The following is a 15635-nucleotide window of genomic DNA, read 5'->3' as shown; positions in this document are numbered from 1 at the left end:
CCTATTCGTTAACAATACAGAAGGGTGTGTATACAGGGTGATCTAAGACGTATCTACCATTTTCCACATACAGGTGACTTATTTGATATGTTACTACCCATGTTAAACATTTATCAAGAATACGTCCGGAATCATCATTATTCTCTACAGGTGAGTTCTCAGCGGACGGTCCTTCAGTTAGTTTGACTGACATTTTAAGTTTGGGTATCTGTTTTATTACTAGCGTCTTTTTTTTTTTTTCTTTTTTTTTTTACAATTTCTCTCCAGCTGGTTACTATTGATCCAAGAGCACCAAGATCAGTATCACTGTCCTCAAGTTCGGTTTTTTGGTCACATAAAGAATTCTTGACTTCGATTTCCAACTTTTTATATATATCTGGAAATAATTGGCTAGGAGATGTCGGCTGCCAAGTAGGACTAGGACTGTCCCACAACAACTGTAGATATCAATCGTCAATTTGTTTTGTTCTTTACGACTGTCTGTTGAAAGTATATTCCTTTTTTTCTCTTTTTTTTTTCCGTTAGACTTTGGCTGAGTGTAAACAACGGCCTGCGTTCAGTCGTCTTCTTAAGCTGTATGAGGAAAAAGCAATTTGTAGCGGACGGACGCTGGAATATTTCCTAACTGCTCCAATGTATAGGGTTAGTAAGGGATTCGCTATTGAAAATGAACAAATTCTGCGAAGGGAACTAGGTATTCCCATAGCCGAATATCTTAATCAATTACGGTACTTAAGCTCTGACTATGAAATATTCTATGCCGTGCTGGTTCGAGAGATTACGGCCACATTCACATGCTTTTGGGCGAATTTTTTACCGGTAGCGGAGCGCTGTGCGCATCGGCACTTGGGAAAACCATAGAAAAACGGTGAGAATTTATTTGCTAGTCAGTTGCACCACTTTACAGGTGATATCGTGAACAAGATTGGCAACCTCTTAGTTCAACACGAATCTGAATGCTATCGGCTCTTGAACTATGCTCGTGCCTTTTCTTTCGAATCCTTCGGTTGTGAGGGCACTTTGCTCACGTTTATGTTTTTCTGGTAGGAAATCTAGTTATGCCTATTCTTTAAGGGATCGGCAGAGTCTTTACGAACGCATCACTGAGTAACCCGACAATTGCTTTAGAAAGTAATTGTCGTTTATAATCTTGTTTATATAGCTGGCAGCGCCTGCGGGCAAGATGAAGCGACTCCTCTCTACTGATTGGCTACCCGCTCGGGATTGCCCGCTTTGATCCCGCAGCAGAAAAAAAATGCGTAGAGCTGACTTAAAAAGTTGGCAACTTTGGACAATGTCGGCAACGAAGTCGCAAACAGGGGCAGAAGACAGTCAAAACAAAGAAAAAATTAAATGACCCTCCTGGATTTATTGTGCTACACTGTTCCCGGCTCTCGAAACAAACAAGTCATTCTTGATTCTTATCAAAGCGAAATCTTTTTGCTATACAGTAAATCCTTTATTGACCAAGCTTGCTCGGTCAAGATGGCGGGATGTTAACCTTGTTCATTTTCGTCGCGGTCCATAAAAACGCAGAAAAGGAACTCGGCCAAACATTATACCGCCATCTTGACCTCACGCTTGGTAAATAACGCCTCTATTGTTACTGTACGGTGTTGAGTAAGGTAATCATGTTGACTTAATACAGTTTGGATTTTCTAGGGAAAATCTCGCATCAAAGAGATAAAAAAAGCTAAGAAGAACAAACTGTTAGCCGTTTCTAATTGAAATGACCGGAGGTGTTATTCATTCGGGAAAGTAACCGTAGTTAAACTTGGAAGAATTTGAGATCTCTTATATACAAGATGGCTATTCATATAACATGTTCAAGCTCTTTTACCCATGAGAACATCTTTCAAAATTAATGAACAAGAAAATTTTTGACATACGCTTTGCCTTCAGTTTTTACTTTGACATCTGGTACCTCTTTCATGTATATTTTCACTGTCTTTGAATTGTTGTCTTATTTTCTCATACGTCCCGCACACATTTGCTTCGAGTGAAAGTCACCATACACTGTCCACGTCCTTGTCCTTCTGTAAATTTGTTGTAGTTCTTCTTGGTCCTCATGACGGTGCCTGTATTATACCTGAAAAGCGATACAGATAACCTTTTGATACCTTTGATGATCTTTCCGGCTTCGAACTTGTGAAATGTTCAGCTTCAAATTCATTCGTGGTCTTAAATCCGATCTGCTTCCAGTAACTGGAAGTGCAGGTTGTGTATATAGCCGCTGTTGTCTGTCAAACATTGTAATTCATGTCTTAAGGCGTAGATATCAGAAGTCAATGACCCTTCTGGTCTCCAAACTGAGCCATTTGCTTTCTCTTAGCGGCGATATTTGGAAGAACGACGACAGCCGCAGCCCACAAAGTTTAATTAATGAAAACTTGTTAGCAGTGACACATTTTTTTGACCATGCAGTTTGCTGTTTAGCGCAGATTTTGCATGTTCCAGTCTGCGCAGGGAGGTGACTTGATATGAGGCTTAATTGATCGTCGATGAATTATTAACTTGAATAGCTATCTTGATAGTTGCAGTAGTCGATTAGGGAGCTCTAAGGAAAATCCTTTTTTTATGACCGCTAACCAACCAGTTTATTTTATGTTTTTGTCTTAACATTATTCAGAATGTGGCAAAAATAGTTTGTAGGCTTAAAAATTTCCTTGCGGGGCTATTGTTCTTGTTTTTGGTGCTGTCTCTCACAGCATTAAAGTATATGTCTAGAACAACTCCACTGGGAGTCCAATTTTATTACAAACACTTATTGGTGCAGGATTGAGGAGTAGGACCATAGAATTAATTTTATTTATGTACCCATGATTCCGCATGCAGTTATAAACAATATTAACGTTAACTAAAGAGAGATTACGAGGTATTTCTTCTCCGATTTTCAATAATACATTTATTGAAGGCATATGCGCTTGCGCTATTCGTCGGTGGTAAAAATGAACTATCGTCGTATCTTTTTTGATTAATACTTATAACAACAGATGCTGTCTTTGTCCCTAACCCATTAATTTTCTGCTCTGTTATTTTAGTTATAACCGCGGCAGTTTTTTCCAAACGAAACTTACACAAGCGAAGTCATTGACTTGTATTTTTGTCAAGGTTTAGATTGCGGACTTGCTTTATTTATTGTTATTATTTTTTTTTATTGATTTTTTTCCTCCCTTGTGTATTTCTACGCGCCAGTAGTTTTCGTGAAGTCAGTCTCCATATCAATCAGTATCTAAACAAAGTCCACTCTTATGCTCTGCCTATTTTCGCACGCCTATTAGTACTTCTCGCAGTAAGCCTTTCGTTGCTTTCGTTATTTGAAAAGCATCTTTTTAAAAGGATAAATTCTTTGCTAATTTGGTTGTGCTAAATGGTGATGGCGAGGCAACCAACTGACTTAAGACCGACAGCCATTATATATCTGCGTTTCGCTTTTTTCTTTTAGCTATTGTCTCGACAACGCTTTCCGCGCGTAAACATATTCAGATGCAACAAGCCAACGCTAAACCTGCACGGAAATTCGATTCTTGTCGATAAATCTAAATTTAAGGGATTCTTCCTTCCACTGAGACCAATTTTATCTTAAGATTATGTGGATCAAGAAACTAACCTCTTTTTCCCCTTAAAAACACGATGCTAGTATTTTCCGTTTAGTTGTTTTGCTTGTAATATAGAGTGACATTGACGCTTCAATCGATTGTTGTTATTTGGTTAATTCTTCCAAATTGGCTTCATTAAACAAGGCGCGAACGCTCAGCAAGCAGCGGGAGGTGTGAATCTTGGCTAAACACATGGGCGGACTGTGTCTCCGGTTTCACCTGTGTAGAACGAAATGGGCAGTGACTTTGTCTCAGCACCGGTGTAAGTCTTGTGTCTCGTTATTAAGTCATGTCTTTTGATCTGCATGATCGTTATTGCTACATAACGCGTTTGTTTATTTTGTTTGTCTGTTTTGGATTTTTTTTTTTTGATTTGTAGCAATCTATATAACCTATGGGTTATTCCGCTGAATTTTTAGCGATCTGTTGTAGCAAGATGTTATACTTACGCTTGTATCGTCGGTGTCTTTGACATTGTTTACGTTTGTGGCCGCCTTGTCGTCCTTATGTAGGACGAATAGGTCTATTTGCTAGTATTATCAGTGATTTATGGTTGATGAGCTTTCTTATCAAGAGGAAGGTCAGCTAGAACTAACTTGAAAAAAATTCACAAACCCCAGCTCAGTCCACCATTTTTCCGCGTAATTTGCGGTGTGTACAGTTTCGATAAAAGTCGTAGAGTGGAATTTTTTAGCTGCCCTGAAATTTTTTTTAAGTGCATTGGAGCTGGTGGATAAGAACGCCATGCTAGTTCTGTGCTGTGCTTTTAGGCACGATTCGATTTTGCTGACATTACGTTGATAGTCTGTGGAATTTATTTATATAAATTTATTTTCACTGCTGTGTTCATTTATTACTCTGCAGTTAAAATATTTGATATTATTGTATTCACAGTCGTTCATTCATCGCCCACGGGTTTATTACGAATAAAAAAATGACCAGCAACCATAGTTGGCTTGTTAGCTCAGTCTGGGTGATGCAACGGTATCGTGAAGATCATGGGTTCAACTCCCGTACAAGTCTCAATTTATTTAAGGCTTCACTTTTACCGCTGCTTGGGTGGTCAGTATGCATTACTGCGAAGACCACCCTTATCTTCACTTCTTAATCTGCTGTTCAAATATATTCACAGTCCTTCAGACCTCAAAACATGTCGGGGAAAAGGAAACTTGAGTCTTTCCCCCCATCTGGAAAAAGAAAGCCGACTTGAAAATCAAAATCTAAACAACAACAACAACAAATTTTATTTAAGCTTAATACGGAAAATTACACTGCTTGGGCCCGCAAATAGCTAGGGCTATTCGAGGCGGGCACACGAGAGGAAAAAAAAAAAAAAGAATTCTATAGAAAATGAATATTTATATGTATAATTGTAATATATAGACGAACAATCCTAAAAGAAATCTAGTAAGAGCAAGCTGTCCTTATTGGATTTTGCTGTAAAAAGCTAACTGAAGCAACTGTTTGTCTTCTTTTCCAGACCTTTTCTCTCCGTATTTCCCCCTCACGTTCTTTCTATCCTTATCACTCGCTGAGAGCCTGATACATGCGTCGCCGTTGACAATGTTTGGAGTTGAAAATGGTTCTTTGATTGTTAGGATATTACTCCGGGTGCTGATTTGTAACAGATACTCCTCCTATTTCCTCTTTTTATTTTCTTAGTCTTTGATAGAAGAACAACTACAAGTGCCATAGCAGTACGAGAACTTAAGTGACCCGGGGTTAGAGCCAATGCGATGTTAATATAAGCATCGCCGCAAGCATCGCCCTCACTCTGCAGCTTGTTTGTCACAAGTGATCAAATATATTCATAATATACCAGTACATCTAATGATTACTGTCCTCATGCATGTAAAGCAAACGAGTAACTCTTTACCATCCTTTATCAAGGTCCAACAGTATGAAATTCACTTCCCAAGGAAGCAGGGGAAGAAATATGCTCCGAGACCTTCCCTTGTGTTATTATGAAGTACATTGTATCCGAGGAGTCCTCCCGAGTATAAGCCTAGTGGTTTCTGGAGGCCTCCTCGTCCTGTCTATTTTATTATCATTATTATTACCTTGTATTTTTTGGCGAACTGAATAAATAAATAAATAAACAAATCAATTAACCAATGGTTTTGTAATTTTCTTTTGTAATTTCTTCAAACAGGTGCCGGCGTACATTATAACTTTGCATGACTTACTCGCTCTTACTCCTCATGATCACGTGGAGAGAAATACGTTACAGTATGCGCAAAGTGTCTTGGAAGATCTTTCCACGGTAAGCCACCAGAGCTACAACCAAACTTCAGTAGGAATGGTAAACTAGAAGCCCTAATTTTTGGACTAACCGTTAACCGGCGAATCCCATTACCTAAATACATTTTGAATGATTCATTAATGATAGCGCTGAGTAAGTATTTCCCGCTTGAGTTAAGATTCATCGAACTACCGTAAACAAATGTGCACGTAAAGATAAAACTTGTAGTCGGCTGCTTTTTTCTCTTACGGTCCTTGAGGGAAGGAGGGAAAGTACACACAATTGACTTTTGAATGGGAAGCATCTGGGTGAAGAGCGACATTGAGCTCTCGCCCAATGTCGAGAGGAAAACGAGAAGAGAAAACGAGAACCTCAACAAATATGGAAAGACTAGTGACTTTGATTGCTTTTTGAGCTGTGAACTTACTACCACCGGTTTCCACGAAGCAACCAAGGATTCATCAGGGCAACTAGGTTCGAAGGTTTGGATGCCCAGCTTTGGAAATAGGGACAACCAGACTCTTTTTTAATTTCGAGCACTGCAATACACTTCTAGCAACCCGTTCTCTTATGTCACATCTGACTTGCTCATAACTTTTTCGGCGTAGACGACTTTACTCCGTCTGATAAACGTCACATTTTGAAGCTGTGGAAGGAATGACTTGTGTACTGTATTGCGAATTTTAGACATTAAAAATTCAAAACCATAAACAACTTGAGAACAATTAAGGTGAACATCCCTCCCTCTTTCTCAATATTCCTAGTTCTTTTTGTCCGCCTGTGTTTTTTTCGCCTATTGTCTTTCGATTGTTTCTTACATTTTCGTAGCTAACAATGTCTCGTAAAATTTGCAAACGTGCAAATCACAGGTAAACGCTTAGTTGTGACAGCTACAAATGAATTCTTATTTACTTCACACTTTCGGACATCAAGGCGAAAACAGTCAAGAAAGTCGGGCGCTAACATATGTCTATTTTTGGCTGGAGTGTCTGCTGTTGTTTAAACGGTCAACCAGACCCCTTAAACTGTTTTTCTACAAGTTTGTTGCTCAAAACTTTTTCTCGCTCTCAAGCTGTAGGCTCATTTTTTAGACCGCACCTCCTTCCAGCGATTCATTGGCGTAAAAACCCAGTTGGGATGTTGACAGAACACTCGAGAAATTTGAAAATCCAGTGTCCTGCCAACGTTCTGAGTGGATCATCAGCCTGAGAAGTCAAGAGATTAGGTTTTTGACCAGTCGGTGCGCGCGTTGGATTTTAGTTAAGTTTAAAAGCAAATATATTTCTTTGCAAAAAAAAAAACGTATTTCTGCTAAAGGGGATCAGAGGTATCTTATCGTATCCCCTTCTTAGCTTGTGCCATGCTCTCAGTTGGTGGATACGGCCATAGGCGGTTGTATTGGAAAAAGCTTTGTCGTTCCCGCTTAATTTAGGAACGCCATATTTCGCACGCCTACTTTAGTTGGCTCCACTGACTGAGAGCCTGGAACAGGCTATGTCCATTTTAGCATTATTTAGTGTCGAATTTGAAAAATTTGAACTTCAGACGAGTACTGAATAATGGTGAATGACGTTTCCGGTTACTTTTAAGGATAGAAACAGCCCCCCCCCCCCCCCCTCCCCCTCACTCCCCCACTCCCATTTCCAAAAGCAAACCAAACAAAAATACAAGAAAACAAAATCAAAGGAACAAACGAATGATCACAACTAAGAGATAGTGATTCTTTATTCAGACTAATGTTCTACAGAATTTTAACACTGCAGTTGATATGAACCATCGTCTGCCATTGGCTGATTACTGATCTCCCTTCAATCGCCATCTCTGTCTCATTTTTGCATCTTGTTTGTCAGGTAATGCATGACGAAGTCAGTGAGACAGAAAACATCCGTAAAAACCTGTCTATTGAGCGTCAGATTGTGGAAGGCTGTGATATGCTTTTAGATGTCAATCAGATTTTTATAAGACAAGGTAATGTAATGTTTCACTTGAAGTTTCCATCATTTGTTATGTTCACTCATCAGCTGTGAACGTATCGCAGACATTTTTGTCATCTCATGGGTTTTATTGATTTTTTTTCTCACAAAGAAAAATTTCTAACTTTTGTGCGTATTTTTTCGTAGGAAATTTAATTCAGGTTACAGAAAATCGTAAGGGCAAAACGTTTGGTGGGTTGTCGCTCAAATCTTCGGAAGGAAGGAAAGAGACTGTTCGCCAGTGCTTTTTGTTCTCTGGCTCCCTGCTGCTGACCACTAGATCATCCAGCGGCCGCCTTCACCTAACTAAGGTATCACTCAGTGCAGCAATGGGTTAGCTTCAATATGAGGTGGCAATCCCAGTTGTTGAGGAAATTTTCCTAATTTGCCTTTGGCAAAGTCTTCTGAAAGCAAAGCGAAATTCGTTGAACGCATCTACTCGTTGCGAACCTAAAGTAAAAATCAAAGATCTGATAATGACCTGAAATGTAAATAATGCCTATAGGATATGGATTCAAAACCTGTCTCTGATTTTCATTCAGTCGATCCCAGTTTAACCAAACATCTTTTGCTGGTATGAATAGGGTATAAGTCACTTCTTCGATGATGCCGGGTCGCCAGTCGTAACCCATGATGTTTCCCTGTCTTGGTTCAACCCTTCTACTGCCAGTGGTGACGAAGAATGAATATCTCATGACAATATCTATGTATAAAGTAAACAAACAGAGGGGCAACGGGAAAAAAGGAAAATTTCAAGCACGGATATCGTTTGATTTCACACAAAATTCCTAGATCTAAACTCATCTGAAATGTATGGCAGACGTTGGGGAAAATCGATGATTAGATTTTGCCTTTTGGAAACTTGCAGTTGAAAGTTTTTATTGAAGAATAAGAGCTCGCATACTTTGACTCAGTATTTTTCCCTTGATTCGTCTTAGAATGGTGCTAACATTTCTCTCGCTGATGCAACTTTAGTCGAGGACTGCTTTGAAGACGGTAAGTTTACTTACTAAGACAAACTTACTAAGTAATCTTACTAAGATAAGGTTTCCCATCGTCATAGGAATTAAAAGAACGATGTCCAACTTGCTGGTAGACAATTTAAAACGACTTCAGTTTACTGGGCAATCACAGCATAAATTGCTGCTGGTGTTGAATTTATTGATGATGATTTTTCGTCTGCTGCCGGGTGAACTTTGTTCCTCCGCTTGAACCTGAGTGTGAACACAAGTATGGTTGTTTCGCAGGGGATGTCGAAGGCCTCGGTGGCCGAGGATGCCAGGAATTTGACCTTGACGATCTGACATTTAAATTGATTGTGCGATCACGTGATAAGCCTGAGCCAGGACCTCCCTATACTGTAACTTTAATGGCTCCGTCAGCACAAGAGAAAGCTGCTTGGACTTCTGATATAAGCCAGGTAACTTACCAGATTATCACAGTACCGGCCTCACTTTTTGAGTAAACTAAGACAGGACGTTTAACATAGGGAAGTTCTTTTGTTTCTAAACCAGGCCCTCTCTTTGTCAAGGTTAGTCAGCTATAAACAGCAATCGGCCCTTAGCCCAATCATGACAAACAAACCTATAGTTTGACTTTGCTACGGCTCACCTTTTTGTATTTTTTGTCAGGTTTGAGCAGCTATCTTAAAAAGTTACTTCTCCGGAATCAACAGAATTCGAAATGATTCATTTTCAAAGGTTGTCCTAAATTACCTGACAGCGGACGTTAAAACTTGTACAAGTACTTTGGAAAATCTTACAGATAGTGTATGCGTGGACCTTATTTTCATTCGAATATTTCCCTTTGTCATTTGCTTCAGTTGGCTTACGACACTTGTACCATTTGCATCCATGTTTTGTGCCAATATCAACTCGATCATTTCTACACAGTATTCAGTTTTCTTTATGTTCCGGAATGGTAAGAATTGTCGGTTTTCTTTAACGAAATTCACCTATCATTTTTTGCTCAGGCGAGTCATTTTGCAGCTTCAACATGCTTTTGATTTGGTGTGTTGAGGATTTATTTTCAAGATTTTTACGGCTTCTAAAAGTTTTGAGACCGTTGTATTGGGCGAACGGCTTCAGTTCTTCATCCAGGTGGGCGGCCAGTCGGCTCGTGAGTTCCCTGCACCCACCACGTTTAAAAGCCTTCTCTATGTCTTATACTCAACCAACGCCTACTAATAAACGCTTTTGGAATCTTGAGGGAGGAATATTAGATGTACCTTGGGAAACGTTAAATATCAAATATCAGCATAGCACCATTTCAAACTTTTCCTAAAGGATGGAATGTCAACCAGCGACTTTGTTTCGGGTGTAAAAATACCGAATTCTAATCGTCGATGAAATGCGAAAATTAACTAGGCTTTAAGAAGACATGTTAAAGTCGACGTTGCACATGTTAACAGAATCTGATCATTCCATGCTTGAAAGTTTTCTTATTTTAATTTACGAAAACGTTCTGTATTTTCTTTTTGTACCATATAATCTGAAGTTTGACTACTTGCCTGGAGTATTTTTTTTTTTTATAGACGTATTTAGCTATTAGAACGTGAAAAAAAAAAACAATTATATATTATTCTAGATGTTACGTGGAGATTGGCTGTTAAAAGTGATTTCCGCCGACAAGTTTACACTTTCGCCCGTCCATCTAAATGAGGTGACGCTTCTCTAGTGATGAGTTGTGTTCTTCATTTATAAACTCCCTAAGAACCCAAAGAATTTTACGAGGCTAGTTTTTTCCAGAATCTTGCAACGCATAATCACGATTTTGTCTTAGGTAATAAGGAAAAAGTTTAGTTGGTGCACTCGATAGCTCACGTCACGGTTACCGAGGGAAACTTCCGGTGTGTAGCAGGTGTAGTCAGCTGGCTTCAGTTTGTAAATGCATCAGTTAAAAACGTAGGTTTAGTTTGCCGGAATAAATTAGCTTCTCTCAACCAGTGGCGTTTAAGCTTAAATGAAACAGGAAGTCGACTTTCGTCGTCACTCACTACTCTTTAAAATACTTTTTGCAGTATCTTTGTCTTTTTTGATGTTAAAATTGTTAAGGTAGGCACCTTTAACTGCTGGAAAACTCCACTTTAACTATTATCTATTTACTCTGTCCGTGTTAACGCGACATGAATATTGTTTTTGCTATTTAAAAGGTATTGTTATTCTTGAATAATGTAGTTTTTTTAATCATGAATGAAGCAGTTTTACATTAGTTAGGCAAATTACTAGTTGCTTCTAAAATCTTAACAAAATTTTTTGCCGCAAAGCCATCTTTTTGGGGGGGGGGAGAGTTGCATTGGCGCTCTCGTTGCCTAATCATCTTATAACCTCATGAGGCTTGTGTTTCAGTGTATTGAGAACCTTGCAGTGATGGCAGAAGAAGACAATATCTCCGTTGCCTCGAGACGCAGCTCAACCAGTGTCAGGTTAGGTTTTTTCTTTTCCCTTTTTTTTCTCAGTGCATTTTTACCCAAAGTTTTAGATTAAGTTAAAATGTGTTGAGGTTGCTTGGTTTAGTTTTCTTAATGTCGACTAAACAGGACTTCAAAAAAACGTATCCCGTTTGACTTTCGTGTTTAGTAATTTAATTCAGTTTCAGGACATCACATGCATTAAGGTTACTCACCATAAACTTGCCCGTACGATTGTCTTGATATTTCCAATTTCGTGCGAGTCAATCCGATCAACTCACTGTTATGCATGTAATCGTCTGCATCATTTGAATGAATTTGAATGCACGTGGTTACCGGAAGAGCGCATCTCTTGAATAAGTTCCACCATCGATTGAGCGCCTCACTCAGAGGTAAGATTATTGTTTCTACCGTAACTATGTTTTTCGGTTACACTCTCGTACGTGCGAAGGGCGCATCATCATCCACCAATCAAATTCATTGTTGCGGTGATGAAAGGGGGAACGAAGCGGTGAGATCAAAGATGTCATTATTTTAGTTGGACGTGTCCCTCTTTTATCGTTCCTGCTGTCTTCGCTTTCTGTGCGATGATTTTACGATTTGTCTCGTTGGAAATTGCTTGTGTGTCGTTCCCGTTTAGAAAAGTTATTTGTTTTATTTGATCACTTATATTTAATTGTGTTTGTAAACGGTTATTTCTATTTTGAATTTAGATCGGACCCGAAACTCTTTACAGATGATGTTGATATAAAATACTGCAAAGCACTCAACTGCTGCAAGCTACCAAAGGTTGGCGCTTAATTCCTTTCTAATCTCACTTAATTTTTGTAGGTTTAAATTTATAAATTCATTATATTTCCCTTTTTACTTTGAGTGTTGTTGAAGAATTGTGATGAGTGCATTATTTTTGGATAGTTCTGACTGGTCACAATCGACGGTTGCCTCTATTGTGATGAACTCATTAACCAAATGAGAAAGATTGTAACCAGTAAATACGCGAGCGTGGGTCTTACATTTTTCAGCTTAACAATCCTTGGAGCCTGCCTTTAAACAGTTATCGAGTTTGATCAATGTACTCCTTTAAAAGAGGTCAATGTTACGCTTAAGGATCTTTGTGTACATTTATTTTGATTGCAAAACTGCGACGAATTGAGGTGATTCTGTTTATTTGTCTGTATCGTGACGGCGTTAGTGTACCAAGAGCACTAAAATTAAGCTCAACGAGACCCGAAGAGTCGTCCCGGTCAAGTAACTGAAGAAATTCTAAAAATATCCCCGAAATACTTCAATTGGTTTCTTTATTGAGGGAGCACGACTTAATGGTGCGTGTTACTTGGAATCTTTGCGGGATAACTAGCTTTTTCTTAATGATCTTCCTTTTTTCGCCCATCCGTGGCTGATTTTGCATCATGAGAGGTTTTTATTTGTCTTAGAAATGTTTGATGAGTATGGCTCGTTTTATTTGTCTCCTTAGATACGTCATGCTAGCTTGGAACGTCTTTTGGAACGCCTTTTAGATACTCGCTTCCTCAGTGCGGACTTCTTAAACACCTTCCTCATCACGTATCGCGTATTCACAACAGCTTCCAACCTCCTTAATACATTACTGCACTTTTATGACACGAGTAATGCAAAGGACTACCCACTGTACTCGGCCACAGACGTGTTTTCCCCAGTAAGCCGTAAAGTGCGATCCGTATCGCTACCTAGTGAGGCACTGAGTCCCCGTCAAGACAAGAAGAAAGGTAATCATTTGACTTTATTACCAAATTGATCTAGATTACGGCATTTACTCGAAAAGGAGTTTTTGTACAGATGACATTTTCTGATTAGTTAAAGGGGAGTTGCTCAGAGCGTATTATACGCTAATGTTTATTTGAGTTTTATTTTACTGCGGAGTAAGACTGAACGTAATAAAACATAGCCTGCAAAATCCTCCGCAAAGCTATAAATCAAAAGAAAAAAATGTACGGTAAGCCCGGAATGGGTTAATCTTTTTTAACACCTCGGTCCAGGCGCGCAAACGTCATGTGCTGATATTCCGCATTTAGGTAAGAAACGTTTGGGTAAACTTGGAGCAGTACCCTTGTGACATGTCTATTTTTGAAGAACTTATTCCTTTATGTTGATATGTTGATCGGTGAACCTCGTCGACGTCTTTCGTGTTCCTTCCCTTTTCTTCCTGTAATCTTAGAAGAGCAAAATTCTGCGATTCCTCGAAAATTGAGAACCTGTGCAAACTGATCTGATGTAATCGGCAGAGACGCATGTGCATACCCTTCATATTGCTCTTTAAACCCCTTTGTAGCTTTTGCCATCATCAATTCCTGAATTGATCAAGGGTCTCACGGAACAGAAGTGCCATTCGTCTTTCAGTTCTTACACACTGGCGTGCGTAACAACAGGAGTAGAGATTTAGTTTTAACCTCAGGACCCTCCGCTTGTCAACAAACTAATATTGAGTCGACTTACTTTCAAATTGATATTAGATCGTTTCGTGACTCCCTTGTCAGTTATTTTCGTTTTTCACGCTTTTGATTCGGGCCACATGGAAATTTGTCCCTTTTTGAGTTGAATTTGTTTACTTCCTAATGACCTAGTCAGTTTCCTTTCCACGCCGTTGCTTTGGCTTGTCTCAATTTTCGTCCTTGTGCGCCAAACCTACTCCCTATTTTAGAAATATATTTAAAACACGAACGATTCACATGATTTCGAGTAAAAACTTTTATCCTCTTTGTTCCCTATTAAGGACGGTATAAGTTCTTCGGTGAACAGAATCAACAGTCTCCTTCGCAGTCCATCTCCATTACTGTTTCTGGAGTAAAAATGCCGTCGGATAACGAGCAGGTAGAGAATAAACATCAAGGTGCTGAAATAGAGTCCCGAACCCCAGACCGGTTGTGCCCAAGTAACTACCACTCCTACAGGCGACATTCGTCGCCTTCCGCCCTGGGCGAGACCGCAGCGTTCGAGTTTCCCGAGTCGTCGGGTGATCCACCTCAGTCACCAGAGGAAGACTCGCCGACACCTATTCGATATGGAGGGCCTCAGAACTACAGTTCCCCGTTCTTATCACGTGGGAACAACACTCGCACCCGTGCCCAGAGTAGTTCATCGGATTTCATGTCTGGAGGGAATGGTAAAGATAGCTTACTGTTGTCTTCTTCCCAGGAAGACGACATTTTTGGCTTGAAATTTGAACTACAGGCCCCGCCAAAACCGCGAAGTAAAAGATCTCGTTCGTCTTCATCGAGTGGAACTGCTGTTGAGTCACTGGAGAGTAGCTTTCGGACTCCCTCCCCCCCTTTTCGAGCATCTTTAAACACGGTATCTAAGCAAGCTCAATTAACACATAATTCAAATCATGACGGAATGGAGAAAACAAGGCGAAGAATCACTCCTGCGGCTGATAACTATGATGCAAGTTTGGTTAGTGGCGAATTTTCTCAGACACCCAGTGTACTAAATCGGCGGCGGTCTTCTCCTGTTGTATCGCGCGAACGGTTGGTAGAGCCTCCAATCACTTGTCTCGGAGTAACTATGGACAAAAGCTCAGAATCACCCCTGAACAAACATTCATCGAGAGGGTCAAGTTCACCATGTCGGCTCTATAAGATCGTCAAAGAGGCAGAAGAAAGAGTGCTGAATCTAAAGTCACAGAGGCGTCCCACTTCTCCTAAGCTACCATCTCATCCGCCTAAGTCGCCTGTCTCCCCGCTAAGTTCACCGCGTTCTCCTCTTTCGCCATCGGCTAATAGCGTAAGCGCCGGAGTGGTTGTGACATCATCAAGACCTTCCCGGCGTAGGTCCAGTATATCATCTGCAGCTTCGGCTTTTGCCGCTGCAACCGCAGGTGCATCTCCTTCTTATGCAGCCAACTCACCTCCTACCACAAGATTCCGTTTTGGTTAGTAGAAAATTGTATTGAATTGTCTCCCGGTGTACAGTTTTTATTTGGCTAAAATTCTTTTTTCTCTGGTCTCCTGTCCGTCTGTGTGTCTTCCCAGGTCACACAATCCGAGAATTGCTATCCTCAAGCACTGAGAAGGCCACGATGAGAGTTCTGACCATCTTGCGTCACTGGGTAACCAAACACCCCGAAGTAAGAATTGTTTGTAAATATGTTTGCTGCAGTTACTTATTGGTTTTATATATATATATTTTTCCTTCCTTTACCATTAGTTATTTATTTTTTCATCCTTAGGACTTTGAAGGAGACCTAGCTTTGAAAGAGCAATTGATCTCATCTATGAATCATATTCTTGCTTATGATGGATCAACGAATTTAGAGCAAAACTTTGCGACGGTAATTCTAAAGTAAGTTACAAGAAGTGACCTTGTCGAAGACTGAAAAAGCACCTGTTGTTCCTTGATATGTTTAGTTCAGGGTGGACATAAACACAAACTCAAAC

The 15635-nt window shown here is 39.9% G+C and overlaps 1 protein-coding gene across 4 annotated transcripts in view; it reads left to right on the top strand.

Moving 5' to 3' along the window:
• LOC111324783 (ras-specific guanine nucleotide-releasing factor 1) overlaps positions 1-15635 on the top strand; it is a 47931-nt gene that overhangs the window by 19779 nt on the left and 12517 nt on the right. For all 4 annotated transcript variants that reach the window (XM_088757009.1, XM_022928419.2, XM_088757008.1 and 1 more), the window contains 13 exons: positions 74-150; positions 526-642; positions 5752-5862; positions 7692-7809; positions 7962-8125; positions 8753-8810; positions 9062-9234; positions 11162-11238; positions 11937-12012; positions 12698-12968; positions 13973-15130; positions 15231-15325; positions 15428-15540. In XM_088757009.1, coding sequence (XP_088613135.1) covers positions 74-150; positions 526-642; positions 5752-5862; positions 7692-7809; positions 7962-8125; positions 8753-8810; positions 9062-9234; positions 11162-11238; positions 11937-12012; positions 12698-12968; positions 13973-15130; positions 15231-15325; positions 15428-15540 — 2608 coding nt within the window. The remainder of the gene's footprint in view (positions 1-73; positions 151-525; positions 643-5751; positions 5863-7691; positions 7810-7961; positions 8126-8752; positions 8811-9061; positions 9235-11161; positions 11239-11936; positions 12013-12697; positions 12969-13972; positions 15131-15230; positions 15326-15427; positions 15541-15635) is intronic.

This window comes from Stylophora pistillata, chromosome 4 (genome assembly GCF_964205215.1).
Source record: "Stylophora pistillata chromosome 4, jaStyPist1.2, whole genome shotgun sequence".
Classification (NCBI taxonomy): domain Eukaryota; kingdom Metazoa; phylum Cnidaria; class Anthozoa; order Scleractinia; family Pocilloporidae; genus Stylophora; species Stylophora pistillata.
This window is presented reverse-complemented; position numbering and strand designations above follow the sequence as displayed.